This window comes from Lacerta agilis, chromosome 3 (assembly GCF_009819535.1).
Source record: "Lacerta agilis isolate rLacAgi1 chromosome 3, rLacAgi1.pri, whole genome shotgun sequence".
In the NCBI taxonomy this organism is placed as follows: Eukaryota; Metazoa; Chordata; class Lepidosauria; order Squamata; family Lacertidae; genus Lacerta; species Lacerta agilis.
In genome coordinates this window covers 60363985-60387956 of record NC_046314.1, presented here as the reverse complement: position 1 = coordinate 60387956, position 23972 = coordinate 60363985, and the positions used below count along the sequence as shown (strand labels likewise).

The 23972-nt window shown below is 43.6% G+C and overlaps 1 protein-coding gene across 3 annotated transcripts in view; it reads left to right on the top strand.

Moving 5' to 3' along the window:
- HIVEP2 (HIVEP zinc finger 2) overlaps positions 1–23972 on the top strand; it is a 141510-nt gene that overhangs the window by 112141 nt on the left and 5397 nt on the right. For all 3 annotated transcript variants that reach the window (XM_033143913.1, XM_033143909.1, XM_033143910.1), the window contains 5 exons: positions 8476–8520; positions 10945–16474; positions 17796–17950; positions 20693–20868; positions 23489–23590. In XM_033143913.1, coding sequence (XP_032999804.1) covers positions 11345–16474; positions 17796–17950; positions 20693–20868; positions 23489–23590 — 5563 coding nt within the window. In that variant the 5' untranslated portion in view covers positions 8476–8520; positions 10945–11344. The remainder of the gene's footprint in view (positions 1–8475; positions 8521–10944; positions 16475–17795; positions 17951–20692; positions 20869–23488; positions 23591–23972) is intronic.

Sequence of the window (23972 nt, the reverse complement as noted above, 5' to 3'; positions counted from 1 at the left end):
AAAAAAAAATCTTTTGCTTGTTTTTATAACTTGCATATTGCATTGTAACCTGACCTGGTACCTTGTGGTGAAGGGCAGGTTAAGAAACCTTACGTTTAAATAAATGTAGTGTGGCCTTTGGGGTGTTGCTACATGATGGCGCTAGAGACCTCGATGCTGCTGTGTTGGCTGGTGTCTTATCTGGGCAAACAAGGATCAGCAGTGACCTTAGTGACTTCTGGAGCTTGAAATTGTGAGGGAACATCAGGAGATCAGCAAGTTCTGGGGAGAAGAGTGACATTCTTGCTATTTGACCACAAGGAGGATGTGTGTCTTTAGAGATGCCCTGGAAAAAACTGGAAAAATTGGGATCACATGCACCTGATCTCCACTGTCTAGCTAGCAGCTTTGTATGGGTGCCAAACCGCTATAATTTAATCCCTGAAAAACGAGTAGCAATCACTATGATGATGATGATGATGATGCAATTTCCTCCATTTAAGGGTCTTCAGAACCTTTTGCCATTGTCCAATAATTAGCCAGAATATCTTGCCACTGTCTTCTCTCTGAAACGTAAGAGGCATTTTGTGGTATTGAGAAGAGATAGGTGCAACAGTGGTTTACAGCGTTTATCTGACCATTAGCCACCCATGATGCCGTGGCACACTGGGAGTGACAGCGGGAGGGGCTAGGACTTGGTGGTGCAAACACACCAGGAGGAGCCCTGGATTGGCTCTGCCAGTGCGTTCGCACCATGATGACCTTCCTGCCGCCTCTCCTTCCTGGTACTCCCCAGTGAGTAGGTGACAGGTGGTCAGGTAAGTGCTGCCACCTCAACATGGGAGGAGAGGAGGGCTGGAAGAAGAAATAACTCTTCCTGCAAATTCGGTCTTTTCCTTTTGACTTTCCTTCTGAAGAAAGCCAAATGAGGAGGTAGGGCAGATCTCAGCAGTGTTCTGTATCATGACTTACAGCTTCTTTTCAAACCCTTCCTTGATTCTGGTGGTGTCTCTGGAATGCATGGGCGATATCTGGAAAACAGTAAGTGCTCACTTTGTAAATGGGTACATTATCAATAAAACTTTATTTTTAGGTGTAGAGGGGGGCATAAAAAGGCAGGGTGGGAATTACACATAAACTTTCATGTTGCAGAAATTGCTGTGGCACTTCCTGACAGCTAGTCATGAAATATGCCGAAAGAAGACTGGAAGGATACTTTGAATACACATCAATGAAAGGGTTAGAGCACCCCTGAATAATAAACCATATCCCATGAAATATCTGTCCTAGACTGGACAAAATATTTATGTGCCTGGCTTGCAGGATGCAAACAGTTATGGCCAGCTAAGACACAAGAGTTTTATGGCATCTCTAATTACATACCACATTACTTCATTGCATTGTGTTATACATTATGCATTATATTAACCAATCAGGAACTTAAAGAACTTCAGCCCACTGTGCGTAGCTCATCACTTCAACAGGAACTGCCTCGTCTGCTGTAAATAATTAATTGCTACCACGATAATCTTGCCTGCCTGCAATGCCATACATGCATATGTATCTAGTAGCGGTGTATATCTTCCTTTTGCATATACATGCCCATCCTGCCTGCTTTTTAAACTCGTGGGCAATTATAGAAGGTTAGTAGGTGTTACAAGATCTTCTAGTGTGCCTTGTACACACATGAATGTGAACAACTGTTCTGGCCATGTATTCACTGGAGAATTAGCAATGAGCAGTAGGCTACATTTCTTTTGATCTTGACTAGTTGACTTGTTGACTTGACTTGTTGCCTGGACCCTAACCTTAGTTGCTATTGCAGAAAACTGAGACAGAGAATATCTGAATATGGAGGCAGAGTCTTTGTTTGGAGGAAAGTGAAAGAATCAGGAAGGGGGAAAGGTTACATGCAAAGCAGTAGTTTTCTTGTCTCACGAGAGCAAATGTAGGCAAAATTGAGAAAATGCAGAAGGCAGTAAGAAGTACATGGCATGAAAGAAAGAAGTTACCTGTCCCAGCATGCTGGGGGTAGACACGGAGCCCAAACTTTTAGATCTTTTACTGTGACTGGTGGGTTCACCTTCACGGCTCATGGCAGGAGTGCCAGCTTAACTCTGCGATCATGGGGACCTATGTCCATGGCACTGAAATTTGTGGGTGCCCAGCCCCTTCATGTTGAATTTTGTGGGTGCTTGGGCACTCAGGGCCCCAGGGAGTCATCACCTATGGCTCATGGGCTCTCTTACCAAGAGAGAGAGAGAGGGAGTTTGTTTAAATAATATTTCCACCTGTCAAAATGTTGGTAAAATTATTGTTTACCTGATATGATTAGTTGTGCAACTGCAGCGTGACTCCTCCCTTTCAACCACTGATGGTCTCTGGGTTCCTTGTGAACCCACCAAAATATGGCTTTAAAATATAAAGATTATTCCTTTACAAAAACACTGTTGAGGTATTGATCCATAGCAGAGTCCTAAGTAGTCCCAAAGTAACGGGTCATGGGGAGGGTTGAGGAAAGATATGTGTCAAGTTAAGTTCAAGTGGAGGAAATTCTGGAGGCATCCTGAGTCAAGTTAATTGAGTGTCATGCCACAAGATGAAAGCCAAGCCATGGGGCAGCTCTGCCCTACTAGTGCTCCTGCTTTCGCTAAAAACTTGGGAATTCTAAGGAAATGGAGAAATTATGGTGCAAATTGTGCTTGAGGGCTGGGAACCATTTACACACAATGCTATTTGTAATTGGCATAGGCTTGGATCAGCACTTACTCACACAACAGAGGCTTTCTCTCATGACCACCACGATGCCCTCATTTTTCAGAGCAAAGCTAGATCGCACATAGTCTTCAGCCATGTACAGGGTTCCCGCTGAACAAGTCCTCAGTAACAAGGGAGGCCTAGAGAAAGGGAAATGGGAATGAAACAAGTAGTTGCGGCCCTTATCTGACAGTCTGGATACCCTCTCTAAACATTGCCTAACCTGTCAGGGGAACAGAGAGAGCCGGGGGACGGTAACAATGCCATGAATGGCTTACGGATTTGAGGACAGGAGAGAGCATGAGGCTTGCCAGGTACAGGAAGCAGCAGGTAGAAAGTAGCATCATGTGATTTGGGAGAGGAGGGAGAGGGTGGAGGAAGAGGACAGTCCAAGAAGATGGTGCTGGTGGATGTGGGAGAAGGAAATGAATGAGGACAATCAGAAACCTGTCGATAAGCTGCTTCCACTCCCAGAAAACAGACCATGTGCTAAAAATGTTACGTCCAGGGAAGAGGGGGAACCACATGTTTGGTACTGGGAAGAAGTTACCTGCTGCCATGAGAGATTCAGATTTGTGAACCACTCTGGATTTTCCAGGATGTCTTCTCTTGAGACATATATACTACATCGCTTCTGGATGGCTGGAGCTGGCAGAAGGAAACTAAATACAGGGGAGATGAGTGTGCCCACATTCAGAATAAATCTTTATGTGGATTTCTGTGACCTTACTACATGTGCAGTATGACAAATCTGTGCCTCTCTTCACAGTTCCTTCCGCTGCAGTCTGGCCCTTCACTGAACTAAGTTGACTACCGCTGTTCTAATTATAGTCCATAGGTGGAAGTGGAAAGACCCAGTCATATGGGTTGGTGACATTCTTCCTTCCTCTCCCTCAGTCGTGTGGGGGCATGCCTTGAACCACCTGAACTTAACATTTGTTCCTTATTTCATTGATGCATTTGCAACTTGCTCTTCTCTGTGAGGAGGCCAGGGTGGGGTGATGAGAGGGTGTCCCCAAGAGGTCTCTCACCCTTTTACTACATGGGCCCTAGACCACATTAGCTTCAGAGATGGAAATACATCAGATTCCTTCAGCCCGCTCAGGTAGAATTTTCTCGATACTTCTCTTGGTTTGTAGCATGCTGTCATCTAGTATATAATACCTTTATGATTTGCAGTTGGGCTTGTTAGGTGTTCGTTTTTGAAATGGCAGTAGATTTTTATGTTTGTTAGCCTTTGTTCCTTAGGTCAGTTAGCTTTCTTGTCTGAATTTTGTAATAAATAGCTGTTCCCTGGTTCTTTAGAGATATCTAGAAGTAACGTGAGTGTTTATCTTTTTCTCCTACAAAAAGAGAGAGTGAAAAGTAACAATTGCAGGAGCTTTAGTTAGTACAGTATAGATCTCAACGATGTGCATTAGATAGACCAATGTCACTATGCTTAGCAGCACCACAGAGAAACTGACATGTATAAGAATGTAACTGAGCAAGCAGACAAGTATATTGAAAACCAGGATGCTGCTTTGCATTTAGGTGAGGTTAAAAAAAACACACACCACCTAAAACATCAAGTGTTAGACTTGCTAAAAATATGAATACAGTCATACCCAGTGGGTAGTCCTGGTTATATTTAGATTTTATGCTTGCCTTTATTTTTTAACGACACCTCCAGTGTACCTTCAGTTCTCAGCTTCCTGTGTTAGTAGGAAAAGAGGATCAGATCTTGTCAGGTGTCATTTATCATTGCATTGCAAATGGGTGGTTTTTGGGGTAGGAAGAACAAAGCTTAATATAACAGTGAACAGCAAGAGCAAACTCTCTTCCCACCACCACCACCACCCAGCAAAAAAAGACAACTGCTCTCCTTAAACAGTTTGCTCTTTGCAACTGCAGAGTCTTCTCTGATCACCCACGCTCATCTGGCTGCTGACGCTGTAGGAGCTTCATTTTCATGAACTATTTTTGCAACTATTGTGTGTCTTTTGAGGAAACAAGCAAGAAGACTGGCTTGTAGTGATTCACCATCTCAGGGCGCCCTAAAATGTGGAAGGGAGAAGAGAATAGACGTATGCATGCTGATTTCTCTTAAATGTTTCTGAGTGGCAGAGCTCGGCTCAGCAGCAAGGCACAAGGGCTGCTTCACACATTGCATGTGAACATGTCACATAGGCATGCAGCATAGGTGTAATTGCATCAGATTGCCCTTTCCCATGTGCGCATTTTGGCAGATGTGCCTTTGTTGACAAATAACATGCTAAAGAGTCCTAAATCAAATATATCTAGCCTAGTTTTTAATATACGATTTGCTTCAGAAAACCAGCATCTAGTTAGATGGAACAGCATATATAACACAGATGAGCAAACATATACAGGTAGTGACAGATTTGCTATGTTCCAGGCCTTTGCATGCATCAGCAAGCTTGACCTGTGTAAGGCCACCCCACCCCGCCCCTTTTGGGTGACATTTTTGGGTCACTTCCAGGTTCAATGTGATGCGTGTGGTTGCTCACATATTGGATGCGCCCCAAACAATTGCTGCCTGTATGTAAATATTTACGGACAAGCCTGCGATAGAGCCAGTGTAGTGCAGTTGCTAGTATGATGGCCAGGCATTTGGGACGCTGAAGTTCAAATCCCCACTTGGTCATGGAACATGCTTTGCAACTTTGGGGAAATCACTTTCTTTAAGCTTAATGAATCATGTTGTTTTGTTTTTTTCTAGCATGGAAGAACTTAAAAATATTCAAGTAATGGAAACTCAGTAAGTTTTGGAAGTAGAATGTAGGCCTACCCTTTTCTACATTTAAAAAGTTTCTACTAGTGGAGTTCATTCTGCATGTGGAAAATGATTCTATATGAGCAAATGAGCTGGTATAACTATCCGTGTGTGTGTGTGACACAACCATTTAATCTTTCATGAAGAGCCAGTGAAAAGTCCTTGAAATTACATTCCTACATGGAAAAACTTGGGAAACAGTGTAGACTGCCAGCTACAAAGCCACAATCACAAGAGACTTATAACCTCTCTCTACCCTTGCTCTATTAGCAAATATTGAACATCTGAAATAAAATGTATATGATCTGGTAAAATAAATACTTCCCCGTCACTGGGAGATCCAAAGAAAGTTTTCTCTTTGTTTCTCAATAATGCTTGATGAGAAGAGTAGAATACCAGACCCTACTCTTATTACAGGTTTGCAATTTGAAGTCCAAATGTTATACTGCTTGGGGTTGCCTGACTGTCGCTTGGAGAACCTCATGTGTTAGTCAGAAGGTTAGATGCCTCATACCAGGTCAGACTATTTGAGCTGGATATCTTTCCTGTCACTGAGCTATGCCATAGCTGTCAACTTTTCCTTTTTTTAAAGGGAATTTCCCTTATTCCGAATAGGATTCCTCTCAAGAAAAGGGAAAAGTTGACAGCTATGATGGTAAACCCCCCCCCCACACACACACACACTGCTGCCAGGCACAACTGGCAGAAGCAGAGAGACTCTCCATCAGATCGTGACAGTGTGCACAGATAACTTCTAGTGGATGCTGTAGGCACAGTATGCTGAACTTGACTTATGGAGACCTGCTGCATGGAGGCAGATGAACCTCTGTAAGCAGGCTGTTCAAAGGTATAGGAACCACTACTAAAACAGCACTTTTTTCCATTAAAGCAATTCAGTTGATTATGAAATTATGGGTAAAACCCATCCATCAAGACAAGACAAGTGACCTCAGTCCCATAAGAGCCCCCCCTCCCCAAAAAACCCACCCAGCTGTGCTAATGGTTGTGAAAGGCAGGCATAAAAGTTTTAGGAATTTCTTTAAGCGTTGGCAGGGTGCATTTGACCCCACCTGAGTTAACGTTGAGTTAACCAGCCATGATAAAAACGGGTAAAACAAAGCTTATTAGTGGTACCGATGGTGGCTGTGGATGAATCAGCTTGACTGAGCCCTTCCTGGAACTTAGACTGTGTAGTTGTGCCCTCCCTGTGGAATGCCCTTCCTTCAGATGTCAAGGAAGTAAAGAACTACACAGCTTTTAGAAGACACCTAAAGGCAGCGTTGTATCAGGAAGTTTTTAACGCTTGATGTTTTACTATTTTTTTATATATGCTGTAAGCCACCCAGAGTGGCAGGGGGAAAACCCAGATAGATGGGCGGAGTATTATTATTATTATTATTATTATTATTATTATTATTATTATTATTATTACATTTTAAACACACCTAGGTTGCTCTTTTAATCAGGTGGGGATTGAAGCAGGTTTTGGTGGCGGCAGTGGGGAACTCACCCAAATGCAGGACAGATACAGGGTGGATGTGGATTGTGGCTAACATCTTGCATGCTCCACTTCCCATATCAGTGGCTGTAGAGTAAATGGGAATGTGTACACAGCTTCAGATGGGTAACCTGGTTTCATTGCTGCGTAATGTGCAGAAAGAATCTCGGGAGTTTCTCCTCCCCCTGTACTGAGTAAATGGTTAGTGGGATGGAGTATGTGGGGCGTCTGAAGAGGGAAGATGGGTACCCACCCTGCTGCTCCATTTGCAGGTCTTTGAAATGGAGAACTGCCTGAGCGAGGCACACTGTTGCACGTGGGGCAGTTCTCTACCCCGCCTTTTGTATTTGACCTGCCTCACATGGGTCCCTCTTGTTAGATTGCGGTCAGTTTGTTTACCAGGGCAGCTATAGAATAGGCAGGATTCTTGCTGCTTTTGACATTTTCATCACTGTGGCTGACAGAGATATTTGGTAAGAAGGAAAGATGTTATTTCCTTTATTTATGTAATAGCATCGTTATTTTGCTCGTAACCATCTGGCTTTCTTCAGAGTCAGTTCCCTCCCCCAAGCAACTGTGCCTTTTTATTTATTTGGTGCTTGGCTAGTGAGATAATTAATTAGCTTATTAATGAAGCCAGTATTTTGTACATTGCAATTTGAAAATTATTTGTAAGCCAACATCTGTTCTTTATATGAAGCCATGTATTCAGAAGCATAATAAGTATGGTGCAAAAATATTTTATTGATTTCTCCCATCCTTTTGAATAGACGTTCCTTTTATGACAGGGGTGTGGGGCCTTTTCCCCATTGAGGACATTTTGACTACTGGGGAAACAGAGTTTCAACCATTGGGGGGCAGATCTAGATCCAAAAGTGTGTGGAGCCAAAGACAAATGTAGGTGGGATTTACAATGTTGCAGAATTGCATTGCGCTCTCCTTCCTACCTGTTCCCTCCCTCCCTCTCTCTTCCTCTTTCTCCTCTTCCCTTCCATCTCTCCATCTCTTTAGTCTTCCCCACTTCTCTCTCCCCACCGGCTACACCCACCGACACAGGTAAGAACTAATCTCCTGCAGAGGTCTTTCCCCTCCTCCATCCCTTGTTTATTCTGTCAGTTCTTGTCTCTCATCCCCCATCCTGGACTCACTATACAGCAGCTTCATTTCCTTATTTAGCACTGCTGGGGAGGCCAGTGGCAGAGATATTGGAGTTTGTTGACCGTATACTCAAAGGTGTAACATAAAAAGCTATATTGGCTAGGACTTTTTTAAAAAACCATATTCTTGAGAACAGAAGGTAATGTGTCAGCCCCCCCCAAAAAAAAACCCAAACAGTTGCTATTCATTGAAGATGAATAAGCACTGGAACAATTTTAAAATCTCTCTCTCTCTCTCTCTCCAAGGTCCACATAGATTTTTAACATTTTCCTAATTATTTTTGTTTTGTTTTTTTCTTTCCCTCTAGGAAGCTTCAAGATAGTCATGTACAGTAGATGCCAAGAAGATGCAGGTAACTTTAAAAACAATAATACTCAAATTAAATATATCCTTTGCTCTGGCACTAGAACAGGAAAGATTTCAAAACGAAATGAATACATCCTATCCTTGGTAGCATGTATCATGGCTCTTTTATTTATGCGGAAAACAAGCAGAAACTGTTTAAGTAAAACTTAGACATATGCAGCTTTTTGGGGTTAGATGCCAATGGCCTGATCTAGTAATTGCCTTAGTTGTTTGATAGTTTTGCATATTCTGCATTCAAAGACTTGCAAAGAATCTTGCTAGCTGCAGATCTTCCACAAACAGGCTGGCACTGGATGCTGCTGCATAAGTTGTAAGGACCAAACTAGGCTAATGTATGGGCTGAATTCCTGGTATATTATTTTTTTACATGTTAAACCATATATCAGGGGCTCTGAATTGGAACAGAGCAGCTGTGGGCTAACTGCAGTTTGTAGGGGATTTAGACTGGGAATAGAATCCGCAGTGGAAAGGGTCTAGTTTGGTGCCCCCTGCTGCTGCTTTTCAGTAAAATTTTAAAACATTAAGAGATCCACTGCATGGATCTGTATGTCACACGTAGGTTGGACCTAGCATGACTTAATCTGTGTGGATATGAGTAGGGAACCACAAGAACAAGATTTGCATATGCATATCTTGTAATCACCTTCCCTTAAAAGCCAACGTCTGGTAGGACACATAGCTTCTCCTTCCTACTTTGTGAGCCAAGTGGAAACACAGAGATGATCCTTCTTAGAGTAGAATCAATGGACTTAAGCTGACTACTTTCAGCAGGTCTATTCAGAGTACCTTTTAGTTGGTTGTTATCTCCCATAGTCCCTTCCAGCACTATATCATTTTGCTGCTTCTGACATGAGGTAGTCCTGCTGCCCATCACAATTACTGATATTGTTCCACAGATAATATATGCTTACTGGTGTGGTTTCCAATTATGTGTCCAGGGCAGCTGTCCACCAGCTCCATCTGGTACGCAGGCTGAGACCCTACCTACCTGCCCACGGACAGTCTCGCCAAAGTGGTGCATGCTGTAGTTATCTCTCGCTTGGACTACTGCAACACGCTTTACATGGGGCTACCTTTGAAGGTGACCCAGAAACTACAACTAATCCAGAATGTGGCAGCTAGAGTGGTGACTGGGAGCAGCCGCCGAGACCACATAATACTTGAAAGACCTACATTGGCTCCCAGTATGTTTCCAAGCACAATTCAAAGTGTTGGTGCTGACCTTTAAAGCCCTAAACGGCCTCGGCCCAGTATACCTGAAGGACCATCTCCACTCCCATCGTTCAACCCAGACACTGAGGTCCAGCGCCGAGGGCCTTCTGGCAGTTCCCTCACTGAGAGAAGCCAAGTTACAGGGAACCAGGCAGAGGGCCTTCTTGGTTAGTGCCGCCCTGTGGAAAGCCCTCCCATTAGATGTCAAAGAAATAAACAACTATCTAACATTTGGAAGACATCTGAAGGCAGCCCTGTTTAGTGAAGTTTTTAATGACTGATGTTTTAATGTATTTTTAATCTTTTGTTGGAAGCCACCCAGTGGCTGGGGAAACCCAGCAAGATGGGCAGGGTATAAATAAATTATTATTATTATTATTATTATTATTATTATTATTATTATTATTCCAATCTACGTCATTTTATTTTTAAAACAAAAACCCAAACAAACATATTTTTGTGCGCATCTTCACAAACTTCCATTCAAGCTATTGCTTCTTTGTTTTTAGGATTTTCTCCATATGGGTATTTTCCCTATATTGTCTGCACAGATAGGTTAAGCGGAAGCACTGTTTCTTAATAGATATATTTGGTGGTATCAGGCCAGAACTAGACATTGTGGAAGCTGCATTGCTATTGCTGTAAACAGCGGTCCTTGGTCTCCCCTTCCTCTGTAACATCTAGCAGCATGATGTTGTGAGCCTTTTGGCACCTCCAAGCAGCTGTTATCAAGTGGAAGCAAGGTTCGGGAAAATCAGAGCTCAGTAACGCCGCATCACACACTTTCCATTTTAAAGAAAATAATTATTACATTTATATTCCACCTTTTCTCCAAAGAGTTCAAGGTTGTGTTCATGGTTCCCCCACCCCTGCTCCATATTACCCTCACAATATCCCCGTGAGGTAGGTTAGGCTGAGAGTTGGTGACTGGCCCAAGGACACCCAAGAGACTTCATGGCTGAGTGGGGAGTTGAACCCTGATCTCCCAGGTCCTAGTCCAGCACTCTAACCACTGCACACCACATTGGCTTGTTGAATATCTTGAGGAAAATGGAGGAAGAGATGGGTGACGGCTGCTTTCAGCAACAGCCAAGTGACTCAGAGAACATCTAGTTCCAGCCTCATTCACTTGATTGAATGTTTCTCTCTTAAGTATTTTGTTGCATTGATCTCTCTCTTTTAACTTTCTCTCCTACAGACTACTGCATCTTTTGGGGAGGAATGTCTAGAACCCTGCTTTAGTTGACGAGCAAATATATCCCCCTGGATCATTCTTCTTCTGAACACTTATAAACCATGGATAATGTTCAAATGCCACATCAAGTCTTGATGGATGTATAATAAAACTGTTCAGAGACACTTCCTGCCATGAACAGAACTGTGTGACAATTAACCTTTATTTAGCATAGAGCTACGAAAGGTCTAATGCCTATAAGACTACTGCGTGGACCGTTCCACAGAGAAAGAGAAGTCTGTGAACTTGGAACAGCTCTGGAGAAATGGGAGCAACTTAACTTTAAAAAAGCACAGCACTGGAGACACTTCATGTGCCTAAACAGCTTTCGAGTGAACTAGCACTTAAGACCTTGCGCGACAAAATGGACTCCGGAGATACAGCTGTAGGGCAAAATGCTACCTCAAGGTCTGGAGAAACAGCTAAAGTACCAAGTAGATGGAGGCAGGAACATTCGGCTAATGTTAAGATGAGCGCACTTGGCAGCCTGGAAGGACAGACACAAAGGGACCCCGAACACATGGGGGACCCGGCATCTGCACAGCTTTTCAGTTCTGGGAAAGGAGTGTCATCTAGCGACGTTGCCCAGCAAGCCACAGACAAGCAATACCCACAGCACCTTCCGAGTCCTTACTCATGTCAACATTCGCTTTCTTTCCCCCAGCATTCATTGCCACAAGGATTCCTGCACAACCTGAAGCCGCATCAGAGCCTAGAAGGCCACAAATGGCAGTTTCCTGGCCACCTGCAGCCAGTTGCCTCCGAGGACTTGTTTCCATTTCACGTGCATGGCCATAGCGGAAGCTTCTCCAGGAAGAAGGTTTCGAGTCTGAACCCTGCTTATAGCCAGTATTCTCAGAAGTGTATAGAGCAACAGTCGGAAGATGGTCATAAGAAAGAACACAAACCCAAAAAGCCTGGCAAATACATTTGCCCGTACTGTAGCCGGGCTTGTGCCAAACCTAGTGTACTTAAGAAACATATTCGGTCTCACACTGGGGAACGTCCGTACCCTTGTGTCCCTTGTGGCTTCTCGTTTAAGACAAAGAGCAATTTATACAAGCACAGGAAATCGCATGCCCATGCGATCAAAGCAGGATTAGTACCTTTCACAGAGTCGGCTGTATCTAAATTGGACCTAGACGCCAGTTTTATCGATGTGGAGGCAGAGATACATTCAGATGGCGAGCAGAGTACAGATACTGATGAAGAGACTTCGTTGTTTGTCGAAGGTTCTGACAAACTGAGCCCCGTTCCACAGATTCCATTGGACATCAGTAGCAGAAGTGGCTTTCACTCATCCATAGAAGAATCCCTGGGAGGCCCAATGAAAGTCCCCATTTTGATTATTCCCAAAAGTGGCGTGCAGTTACCGTGTGAAAGCTCCCCACACGTTGGATCTGACAATCTGCAGAACACGCTAATTAGTAAGTCTGATGACTCTCACACAGTTAAGCAGCGACTTGCACTAAGACTATCTGAGAAAAAAGGGCAGGATTCTGAGCAGTCATTAAATCTCTTGAGCCCCCACAGCAAAGGAAGTACTGACTCTGGTTATTTTTCGCGCTCAGAGAGTGCCGAGCAGCAAATAAGCCCACCAAATACAAACGCAAAGTCTTATGAAGAAATAATCTTTGGAAAATTCTATAGGATTAATCAAAGGATGGCACAACCTTTAGCGACAGCCAATCAGGATCGTAGCTCGATGGGTAGAAAAGGCAAGGCAGAGCCCCTACCTCTCACAAACCCTAGATTAGAAATGAAGATGCTTGAAGAGCGAATGTCTCCGAATAAAGAAGCACTAATTGATCCTAGCAAAATGAGCACTATAAAAAGTAGCCAAGTCTTTAACAACAGCAGTATGGAATCCAAACAGTCTCAGAATGTCACATCATCCATCAAAAGTGAATCAAGCTTTTATCCAGGAAGCCACCCAAGTGATTCATCTCTCCTAGAGCCACCAGCAGATACAAACCCGCTTATTAGAAGCAACTCCATGCCGACGTCGTCTGCAACCAACTTGAATGTCCCTTCAGCTTTAAGAGGAAGCCATTCATTTGACGAGAGGATGACTGGTTCTGATGATGTGTTTTACCCCGGGACAATAGGAACACCCCACCAGCGCATGCTAATACGACAAGCGGCCTTTGAGCTGCCATCGCTGCAAGAAGGACACTCAGATTCAGAGTACCATGGGAGAATAGCAAAGAACATTATGGTTGCTTCCAGCAGGTCAACTGTAGGAGAAAAAGGGTCGGGCATGAGAGAGAAGAAGTTGCTAACAGGGGAGAGGGCCTTTTACGAGGGGGATGCCTCTGGAAAGCACTACAGGAAATGGGAAGATTATGGGCCTTTGAAGCAAAGCTATAGAGACACACCATCTCTGAGCGGGTCAAAGCAAGGGGGAGAATTTTATCCTGAATCATCTGCACAGTTGCAGGCGGTGTCTTCTACATATAGCATTACCTTTGAAACTAGAAAGCGCAGAATACAAAAGAGTGTTGGAGATGAGGAAGACACCCCATCCCTGTGCAGCGGTGCTTCCGGCAGCCCTATGAGTGGTGATTTTGATCCTAAATTACAAATCCATGAAGGGCCAAGGACCAGATATGCCGCCCAAAGCCACGACAGTTCTGTGCACCCGGACCGCTTTGAAATTTGCAGACCCCACCTGCAGTCTGGAAGCCCAGCCACAAGCTTAGAAGAGTGCTCCTTGACAAGTGATCAAGAAAAGGCTTCGGAGTCCCTGAGCAGAAAAGGCAACGTAATCTCTGTCATTCAACACACAAATTCATTAAGCCGGCCCAACTCGTTTGAAAGGTCCGAATCTACAGAGCTTGTCGTTTGCCAGCAAGATAAAATGTATTCGTCATCTGAGACTTGTGAAAGTGAGATTGCAGATTCCCCAATGAGCCCAGATAGGGTCCCGCAAACAGAACATGCTGACAGCATTGTTTGCAAACAGCCTTCTTCGTCCCAACATTCTCAATCATATCACATGCAGCCCAGGCTTGTTCGCCAGCATAATATACAGGTACCTGAAATCCGTGTCACAGAGGAGCCCGATAAACCCGAGAGAGAGAGGGAAGCCCCAGCCAAAGAGCCGGAGAAGCCTGCAGAAGAGTTCCAGTGGCCACAGAGAAGCGAAACCCTTTCTCAGCTGCCGGCCGAGAAGCTACCTCCGAAGAAGAAACGCTTGCGGCTGGCTGACTTGGAGCACTCCTCTGGAGAGTCCAGCTTTGAGTCCACGGGGACGAGCCTTTCTCGGAGCCCTAGCCAAGAGAGCAATTTGTCCCATAGTTCCAGTTTGTCCATGTCCTTTGAGAGGGAGGACAGTGTCAAGTTCGTAACGTCAACAAGGCAGGATGAGTTTGGCAAACAGTCTGAGTTTTTAACCGTCCCAGCTGGCGGTTACTCACTCTCTGTCCCTGGGCATCACCAACAGAAGGAGATGAGGCGTTGCTCGTCCGAACAGATGCCCGGTCCCCACCCTGCTGAAATCCCTGAGATCCGAAGCAAATCCTTTGACTACGGGAATCTGACTCATGCTTCTGCAGTAGGTCCGCCTCCTACCTCTTTATCTCCAGCAAGAGAAAGGAAAAAATGCTTTTTGGTTCGCCAGGCTTCTTTCAGTGGTTCTCCGGAGATTTCCCAAGCTGATCCAAGCATGGAACAAAATATAAAGCAAGAGCAAACGGAGCACGGGCATGCTGGCCTTCGGTCTTCCCACGTGGCTTGGCCTCATTCCCCCTCTTCTGTCCAATCGGATGACTCCGGGAAGCAGTCCGCTGGTTCTTGTCCCCCACGCAGCACTAGTTTATCTCCACTTTCCCATTCCTCAACCCCACAAGCACCTTATATTCCAAGCAAATACTCAACAGAACAGCAACATCTATTTGCACTGCAGGAAAAGGTTCCCTTTCTCCCCTTCCAGAACACGTTGTTGCAGTTTCCGTATCCGTCGGTCTGCATGGTTCACTTGCCGTCTCAGCCCCTGTGGCCTTCAGAACTCTCTCAGTCCCCCTTTCCACATCATTTTGTACAGCAGCTTCAGAAAACTTACTCCAAGCAACCTTTCTCAACTGAAAGCCACCCTGGTTACCACCTGGAATATGCTCAGGAGCATATCAGAAAGAAAACTGCTGATTATGTGCACACTAAAGAGCAAACCTACCAGCGTTACTCAGGAACATCAGGACAGTATTCTAAAAATGCACTTGCAACATACCAGCCCGATTGTAGCATTACATCAACCAATACCTCTTCTGAACAACAGCTACAGGTGGATTTTGAAACCCAGAATATTGGGCCTGCCCAATCGTTACCGGGCACAGTTGTTCCCGTTAGGATCCAGACCCACGTGCCATCCTATGGTAGTGTTATGTACACGAGCATTTCCCAGATTCTTGCTCAGAGCAGCAGTCCTGCCATTGTCATTTGCAAAGTCGACGAAACTCTTTCTCAAAGGACATTAGCCACCAGTGCAACCATGCATGGCATAGGATTCAACATAGCGCAGATGTTAGGCCAGCATGGAGGGTTGTGGAAAGTACCACAGACCTTGTCCCTGAACTTAGATCCCTCCATCCCATTGTGCTTAACCTCCAGCTCAGATAGTGCCTCTACCCTAGGCGGAAACAAGCGAATGCTTTCACCGGCAAGCAGCCTGGAGCTCTTCATGGAAACCAAGCAACAAAAGAGAGTAAAGGATGAAAAGATGTATGGGCAGATTGTTGAGGAGCTAAGTGCTGTAGAACTCACCAGTTCGGACATAAAGAAAAGCTTCCCCAGACCTCAAAAGCCTCAGCTTGTTAGGCAGAGCTGTACTACTGAGCCAAAAGAAAGTGTGCCGTCCTCCTCTCCATTGCCGTCCACATCATCTCAAGATTCGCCAGCTACCAACATGCCTCCCACTGAACTTTCCCCAGTAAGCAGGGAGAAGCTCCCCAGCTTTGACTCTGCTTCTCCAGGGCAAAAGTCTAGTGGTACCTCAGAAGGCCGAGAATCCCCAGAAGAACTGGATGTAGATGAAGCATCATCTGACATGAGTCTCAGCCCCACCAGGTTGCCATCAGCGGAAAGCCAGATAGAAGATGAACCCAAGCAACAGAAATTGCCGTTTGGTATGTTGGTACAAATGGCATCGCAGCCAAGTGGGAAAGCAGTGACTTCGACAATTCTCCTGACAGATCTCACGGACTTCCAGCAAATCCTACAGTTCCCTAGTTTGCGCACTACCACAACGGTGAGCTGGTGCTTCTTAAACTACACAAAGCCTAGTTTTGTTCAGCAAACAACCCTGAAATCGTCTGTTTATGCTTCATGGTGCATTAGTTCTTGTAACCCAAACCCATCAGGATTGAATACAAAGATTACCCTTGCACTCCTGCGGTCCAAGCAGAAAAACAGGACGGAAATCTATACACTGGCTCCAATGTATAGGCCTGGAACAGGGAAACTGACATCATCAAGTGCATGGAAACAGTTTGCTCAGGTAACTAACCAATTCTTAAAGATTCACCAGTTTTTATTTAGACCTTACAGTATACAGCAAACCGAAATGCATTCAAGTCTTTTCAGTGTAATGCTTTTGGAATAGTTCCTCTAGAGTAATGAATACCTTTCTTTGGAATGCAAATTCTGAGGGGATTTCTCAGGAAGCAGGAGCAAACACGGATGTGGCATCCTGGTCATGGATCTCACCCCTGAACGATTTCAACATTTTCCAAGTATATTCAGAAATTGTTCCAAAGCCGCTCCCTTGGAGAGAGCCATTAAAACTGGCTTGTGGCCTCTGTTTTTTTGTTTTTTGTTTTAACCCTGTTGTCTCTTTGTATATCATGGTGCCTTCGGATAAAATTCATGGTTTTGAAAAACTGGTAAATCTAGACAACAACTTTGGAGGCCTAGTTTCTGTGTTCATTTTCTCCAGTGTTGTTAATACCTCTTGGTTAAAATATGAATAAATGAAAATTAGACAGGAGCTTCTAGGTTGTTGCCAAAAGTTAATGCTGTATGAAAGATAAATCTGCATGTCTTAGTCGTGGGCTTAGAAACTTTGAAGCTATCGACTATGGCTGGAAAAAACATGTCCATCTCTACGCACCAGCCTTTTTTTAAAAAAACACAAACCAAAACATTGTAGGTGACAATCCTTTAAAAGCCCAAATAAATTAGATAATGAGGTACTAGCATCAAATGTAGAATTGCCCAGGATATTTCCAGCCCTGACATGACTATACTATTCCTCCTAGTTAGAGCACATGGTTGTTTCCCATGAAGTTGTGGATTTATGTCTCGGCTATGAATGAGTACCTAATGCTTTGGGTTGGGGACATCAAAGGCAGTTGGACATGGGTTGTTGCCACATCACTGCCTTTTGAACTGTAGGCAGAGAAACTAGTGTGTCTTAACCACACCAACCCCGATGGGCCAGATGGCTTTGAGCAGACTGTGCCTTGAAATCCCAGTGCTAGCAGTGGACAGATTTTGATCGCCTAGTAAGTCTTCTTTATCTTTCCTTTTTGTGTTTATATGGCGGCATGATGCGGTGTTGTGCTTACAGCATCCCTGGGCACTTCAAAAACTTTCCTCTGCTGCCTCTTGCCTATCTTGTTTATTCCTTGACAAAGTCAAAGGGCCAGATTAATTGGCTTTTCTGAGTCTGAGCATGATGTAAGGTCTAAGTATGTCCTAAAGCATTTACAGTAATATGACACAATGCAGTTACTCTGTTTACATTTGTGGCATTGATTCCGAGTTTCAAGCATTAACAACAATTAGTGACTCTGTGTTGTTGTTTTTCCATTTCACAGATGAAACAGGAGCCGTTCTTCTTATATGGCAGCAAGTTTGAAAAGAAAGTAGCGGGGAATGTTATCAAGGAAAGAATTAAAGGAGACAGCCATGGTGATAAAGATATTGTATCCAAACAAACTGAGCCAATGCGAATTAAGATTTTTGAAGGAGGGTAAGAAATACATTTGGAAATATGTGTGTTCTGTTATTTTTTAGAACAGGGTCCAATGAGATTTTTAGGGTTCATGCAAGCAGCTTGTGCTAGGTCCAAGATCATGGTCTTTAGTCCATGTGATGGGGCAAGTGAACTGAGGTGAAGCAGGTCTGGATCTCATCATTACCTGGATGGACAACTGCTGAAAATCTGGGATATTGCACCATGAATTAAGGGAGTAAAGGCGAGAAATTAGAAAATCCACTGGAATTCTTGCTCTTCTTCTTCTTCTTCTTCTTCTTCTTCTTCTTCTTCTTCTTCTTTAAATAGTTGAGCCATCAACCACCTCTGACTTTTGAAACTACTATCAGGCATTGACAGGATGGGAGAAATTGCCCTGTCATGAAAAGGAATCTAAAATTCTTTAGATTGGACTTATGGGGGAAAGTCTAGAGATTGTTTGTATCCCAGCTATTCTTTTGTAATTTTGAAATATGCCATTTGTAAGTTACTTTTTGCCTTTATAAATAAGGGTTCAGGTAGATAGTGGTCTTACAATAAAACATTTGTATGGGAAAACTGCAAAAATGCATGCCACCAGAATATAACAAAGAAGATGGAACTAAAGGGATTCTGAATGCCCTTTAGGTAAAAGAGCAGAGTCACATGCTAATAAACAAATAACTCCTATGATTTCCCTTGATATGTACTATTCATTAAACTGTTGACAAGATCCATTAATGCATTTCCTCTGTAGATTGACTCTGATTCCAGTAAACATTAAACAATGCATTGCTTTAAATTAAGCACCAACATTTGCCCTTTCCAGTCATATATATACACTAGCAGTCAGCTTGCATTTGGTATTCCAGATGAGGCTTTTCCAAGACAATCCTCAACAGACAACTTCCTATTACTTCTCCAGTTCCTGCTGCTACTGTTTTAACCGCAGCCAACACATTTCCCACCAGCTCCTCATGTGTCTTATTTAAACACTTCCTTATACAATTTCAAAGGATAACTTGTAGACAAAAGTCTTTGCTCCATTATTGCCCAAGTAAATTTTAATACTAACTCCCCCCTTGGTCTTCAAAAATATTTTAAAATAAAGCATATTGAAGTAGTTCAGATGTATGAGAACAGTTCTCAGCTCTGTCCTTCCCATCCAATACAACCATAAGGAGGAGTTTTGAAGCATCCATATCCATTTAAAAAAAACTATCTACAGCTTGCTGTACCATCCAAACCCAGGAAAATATAGTTAGTCTTAACTGTGGTTTACTAAAATGGAAGGGTTCACATGGCTTAGCATGTTAAGAACAAGCAGCCTTGGACTCATAGGCTACCCCTTACCTCTTCTCTCCAGCATGGCCATGAGCAGATTCAGGTTCTATTTTAGATTAACTACAGTTTAGGGTTTGGATGTAATACTGAAATGGTTAATCTTAAAGATGGAGGCAGCTTCTGAGACTATCGTTTGAAGTTCACATATCTTCTGGAAACTTATATATCAGCAATGAGCTTATTCTTTTGCAAGCTCGCTTAGTGTGCCTGGTTGATGCAAGCTGTCTTGTTATCATCATTCAAACAGCATTAGCCACTGATAGATAGCAGGATTCAAATGAAGACATTTGAATAGCAAAATTTGCTTTCCATGACCTGCAACTCCAAATGCCAAGAGGATTTCAGAAGCCATCTTTCAGGAAATTCACTAATTTAGTAAGCTCAGTTGATATTGTTCTGAATTCTGCAGCTATCCAGTGCCATCCAAAAGAATCAGCTCAGGCAAATAGGAGAGGTGTAGAGGGTTTTTTTTTTGTTTTGTTTTTAAGAGTAAGGAGGTTAGTCTATGAGATTTTACAGGAGAAGGAAAATTCAGAGTATCATACTGATGGGGTCTTAGCTAGTACAACAATAAAAATAACATATGTATCATGAAGATTTTTTTTGTTTAAGTTAAGTTCTAGCACCTGACTTAGGAGTCAGATCAGATTCTCCCTTTTGGTGAATGTCTTGAAAGTAAAGGCTCTTGGTTATTTATTTAAGCATTTCTGTACTGCCCCCTCATAAAATACCCAGGTAAGGCACAACTATAAAGCGTAAAACACCATAAAAAAAATACACATGATAATTAAAGTGTTGGGCTAAACCAATTTAAACAACTGCACAGGCCCAGCAGCATAATAGGTCTTCAAGAGATGCCTAAAAGTCAAAAGTAAGGATGCTGAAAGAGTGTTCCACTGCATGGGCCTGGGGGCACTATAAACTCTCCCCGATGATCTCAGTGATTGAACTGAGATATAAGGGCTCAGGTAGTCCTTAATGGACCCTAGACCCATGTTTGTTCAGGGCTTTTTATAGCAACACAAAAACCTTGACTCTGGTCTGGTAGGTTATGGGTAGCCTGTGCAAAGGTTTTAGCAGAGGTGTCATATGCTGTCAGCCTCGTGCTGCCATCAGCAGCCCAACCACCATGTACTACACCAGCTGGTGCTTCCAGGCCAAGACGAAGGGCAGCCCTACAGAGAATGCATTCTTCAGAGGGCTGGGTGCCAAGCTGCATGAGTGTAGCATTTCTTCCAAGTCCAAGTTAGTCCCCAATCTTGCAAATGCTCAGTGCTTAGAAACCTTATTGATTTTCTTAGTGGAGCCATGCATAGTAGACACAGAATGTGACCTAAAACTAAAGATGCTGCTGTAAGGTACTGGCTGTGTATCTGGATGCTTAAAAGTACCATTTTGATATTGACTTTCTAACAGGTATAAATCCAACGAGGATTATGTATATGTCAGAGGACGAGGGCGTGGAAAGTACATTTGTGAAGAATGTGGGATTCGCTGCAAGAAGCCAAGCATGCTCAAAAAACATATCCGAACTCATACAGACGTACGGCCTTATATATGCAAGTTGTGCAATTTTGCCTTCAAAACAAAAGGTACTTAGTTGTTCTTATGCTGGGGCGGTAGGGGTGGGGTGATCTGTTCTTGGCTCTCTGCCAACCATCTTTCCAAATGCAAAGGAGGTTTTCTTAAAGCAAGGTGGTTTTATTTATGAAAATGAGACCTCTTGAAATGCAACTTTCCCCTCTTTATCTAAGTGATTCAAGGATTTATGTGAGACGGAGAGCCACTCTGTATAACTTAATTAAGAAATATGGGCTTCTGCCCAGCCCATCTGTCTGCAAAGGAAATGTAGTGGCATAAAATAAAATAAAAACTGCCTTGGCAAATGTTACTTTTGTGCTCCAAATGTTATGGTGCAAGTATTAATTACATTAGGGGATTGTACATTTGCAGTGGCACATTGCAGAAGCAGAACATTAGCTGCAGGGCAGAGAATTCCTGATCTGCGTTTATGGTGGGTCAGTTTCACATTGATAAATAATGCAGAAATCCACAGACTCCAGGTGGGCCACTCCATCCACAGTGGTATTAATTATGGATTGAGATCTGATAGCTTGTGTTTACATGTACTTACCAGCTCAAGAGAGGGGGTAGTGATGGTGGAGAGACTTCCATTTGTCAGCCTGAGGCATTACATATAGCAATACTCATTGGAGCAGGATTTCCCATGGAACCAGATCCTTTAAAGCATTGGCATTTTCTTTTATTGTTTACATTCCCTAAATCTTGGCCAAACCCTGCTTCTAATGTACCTCTTGGCCATGGCGACGTTCTAGTGTGTGTGCACGTATTGCATGAAAGATGCAGGTCCTTGCCGGTTTTGCAGCATTAATATGACAGAAGCTGCTTTGGTGGCCCTGGCAGATGTCGCTGGGCTCCAACTCTCTTAAGCGCCTTACGATTCAAAGATGGTGGATAGTTAGCTGTTTCAGGAACGTGCAGTCAGGAACATTGCCCGTCTTTGATGGCGTTATGCTTTTCCTTCAGAAGTCCACGTGTGTTTGGGAGGTGGTCCTTGGTGCCACACAGGTGCTGGGTTTGTTGATGGAGACAGTAGCTTCAGCAGCCGAGAATACCTTTAACACTGCCGCAGCTGGGGCCGACCCAAGACCTGGCTTCCATCATTCCATTTATTAAATTAATTGTACTTATGCCCTAACTTTCCAACCTAGGCCTCACAGCTCCAAATAAATAAATGCTCTCTATATTGCATCTACTCTGGGTAGCTTGCAAAATAAATAATCAAACAAAAATGAATAGTGCGCTAAAACTAAATGCTACCTATATTCTGGCTGTACATTTTTGAGGCGTTACCCATGACAACGAAGAACCGAGGGGAGGCAGAAAAAAACTAATATAATTCTTTGTGCACTCAAATTCTCAGGCAAATATGGTTATGGATTTTATTTCAGTAACAAATTGCAAAAGGGGTGGCTGTGCTAGTCTGTTGTGGCAGAAACCATGACAGGCTCTTTTGGCACCTCCAAGCGTATTGAGTCATTATTGTGTAAGGTTTCGTGAGTCTGTAGAAGTGAAGCGTGTGATGAAGCCCACTTTTGTCCACAAAAGCTTGTATGATCATAAGAGACTCCCCAAGTCTCTTCCTGAATTGTATTTCAGCCACCATAGCTAGAAGATAGGGGCTGAAAACCAGTGCTGCTGTTCTGCTTGCAGAGTGGCTTTGATTCAGCACAGGCATCCCCTAACACAACTGAAAGGGAAGTAACCATCTTAGAGTCTTCTGCAGCCCACTGTGTCACCTTCTGCCACATTATTCTGGAAAGTCACACAACCACCTGGAAACTAATTTTCAGAAGTTGAGGGGGATCTGCAGGGGAAAGAGGGACAAAAATCACCTCCCCTTCTCTACTCTTATCTTACCTTTGCAGAATTAAAAGCCATTCTGCACGTGGAAAGGCAGCATCAGAATTCACCCCTGTCTGGTCTTAAATCATTTCTAGATTGTCCCTTAGTGCTTTGTCTTTTAAAGGCCCTGTTTTAGGGCCTTGTATTAGGATCCGATGCAAACACATGAGTGGCAATCCTTTCCCAGCATGTTTTCATTGGCTAATCACCGACGGATTGTAAGGATGATGCTAAACACAATAATAATAATAATAATAATAATAATAATAATAATAATAATAATAATACAGTCATACCTCGAGTTGCGTACGTTCCATGTTGCGTACATTCGACTTACGGACCTCTGCAACCCGCAAGTCCTCCCCATAGAACACTTCTGTGCACCCATGCGCCGTGCGCAGAAGCTCAAAAACACACAAACTTCCGGGTTTTTATTGAGGGGGCGTTCATGTTAAGCACGCCCGTGTTACGTAGTGCGATCCAGAACGGACTGCGTGCGTAACACGGGGTACCACTGTAATAGGGTTGTCTGAGCTGCACAGTAAAAAGAAGATAGGCTAAACAGTCTTGAGCACCAGGACTAAGAATACCAGCACCTAAGAATATACGTGCAAATATTGTATATGCAATTACTCTTGCTACAGTGGCGTTCAAATTGAGTGGATATGTTCCATCTGTCTGTCCAGTTTATTTGTTCTCTATCTATTGGGGGGGGGGGGGAGACTGCATAACGCCAACAAGTTTCCCCATCCCCCGCGCCATCTAATTAGTGTCATCTTTCCACAGGAAATCTGACAAAACATATGAAATCTAAAGCACACATGAAAAAATGCCTGGAGCTGGGGGTATCTATGACATCGGTGGATGATGCTGAAACAGAAGAAGCAGGTATGTCACAATGAGTTCACTGACTTGCTGTGGCCTTTGCAATATGCAAATGATGCATCACATTTTATCACTTGCTGACAAGAGAGGATGTGTTAAGAATCCACCCCACCCCACCCCACCCCATGTCAACACAAAGCATTGAAACAATTTTGACATTTTTTCTAAGGCTTACTGAGTGTAGGGTTTCCTTGATTGTGAAAATGGCTTCCCTGCCCCCTCCTCATCCCGAATGGAGTATAAACATTGGTCGTAGCATGCAGAGTATTATTATAGGTTGACACCTCAAACACATTCCCAATTAGTGTGAAAACATTCTGCACCTCACAAGCTGTATGAGACCTGTGCAAGCTGTGTGTACAAGGTGATAATGGGCAGACTTTTT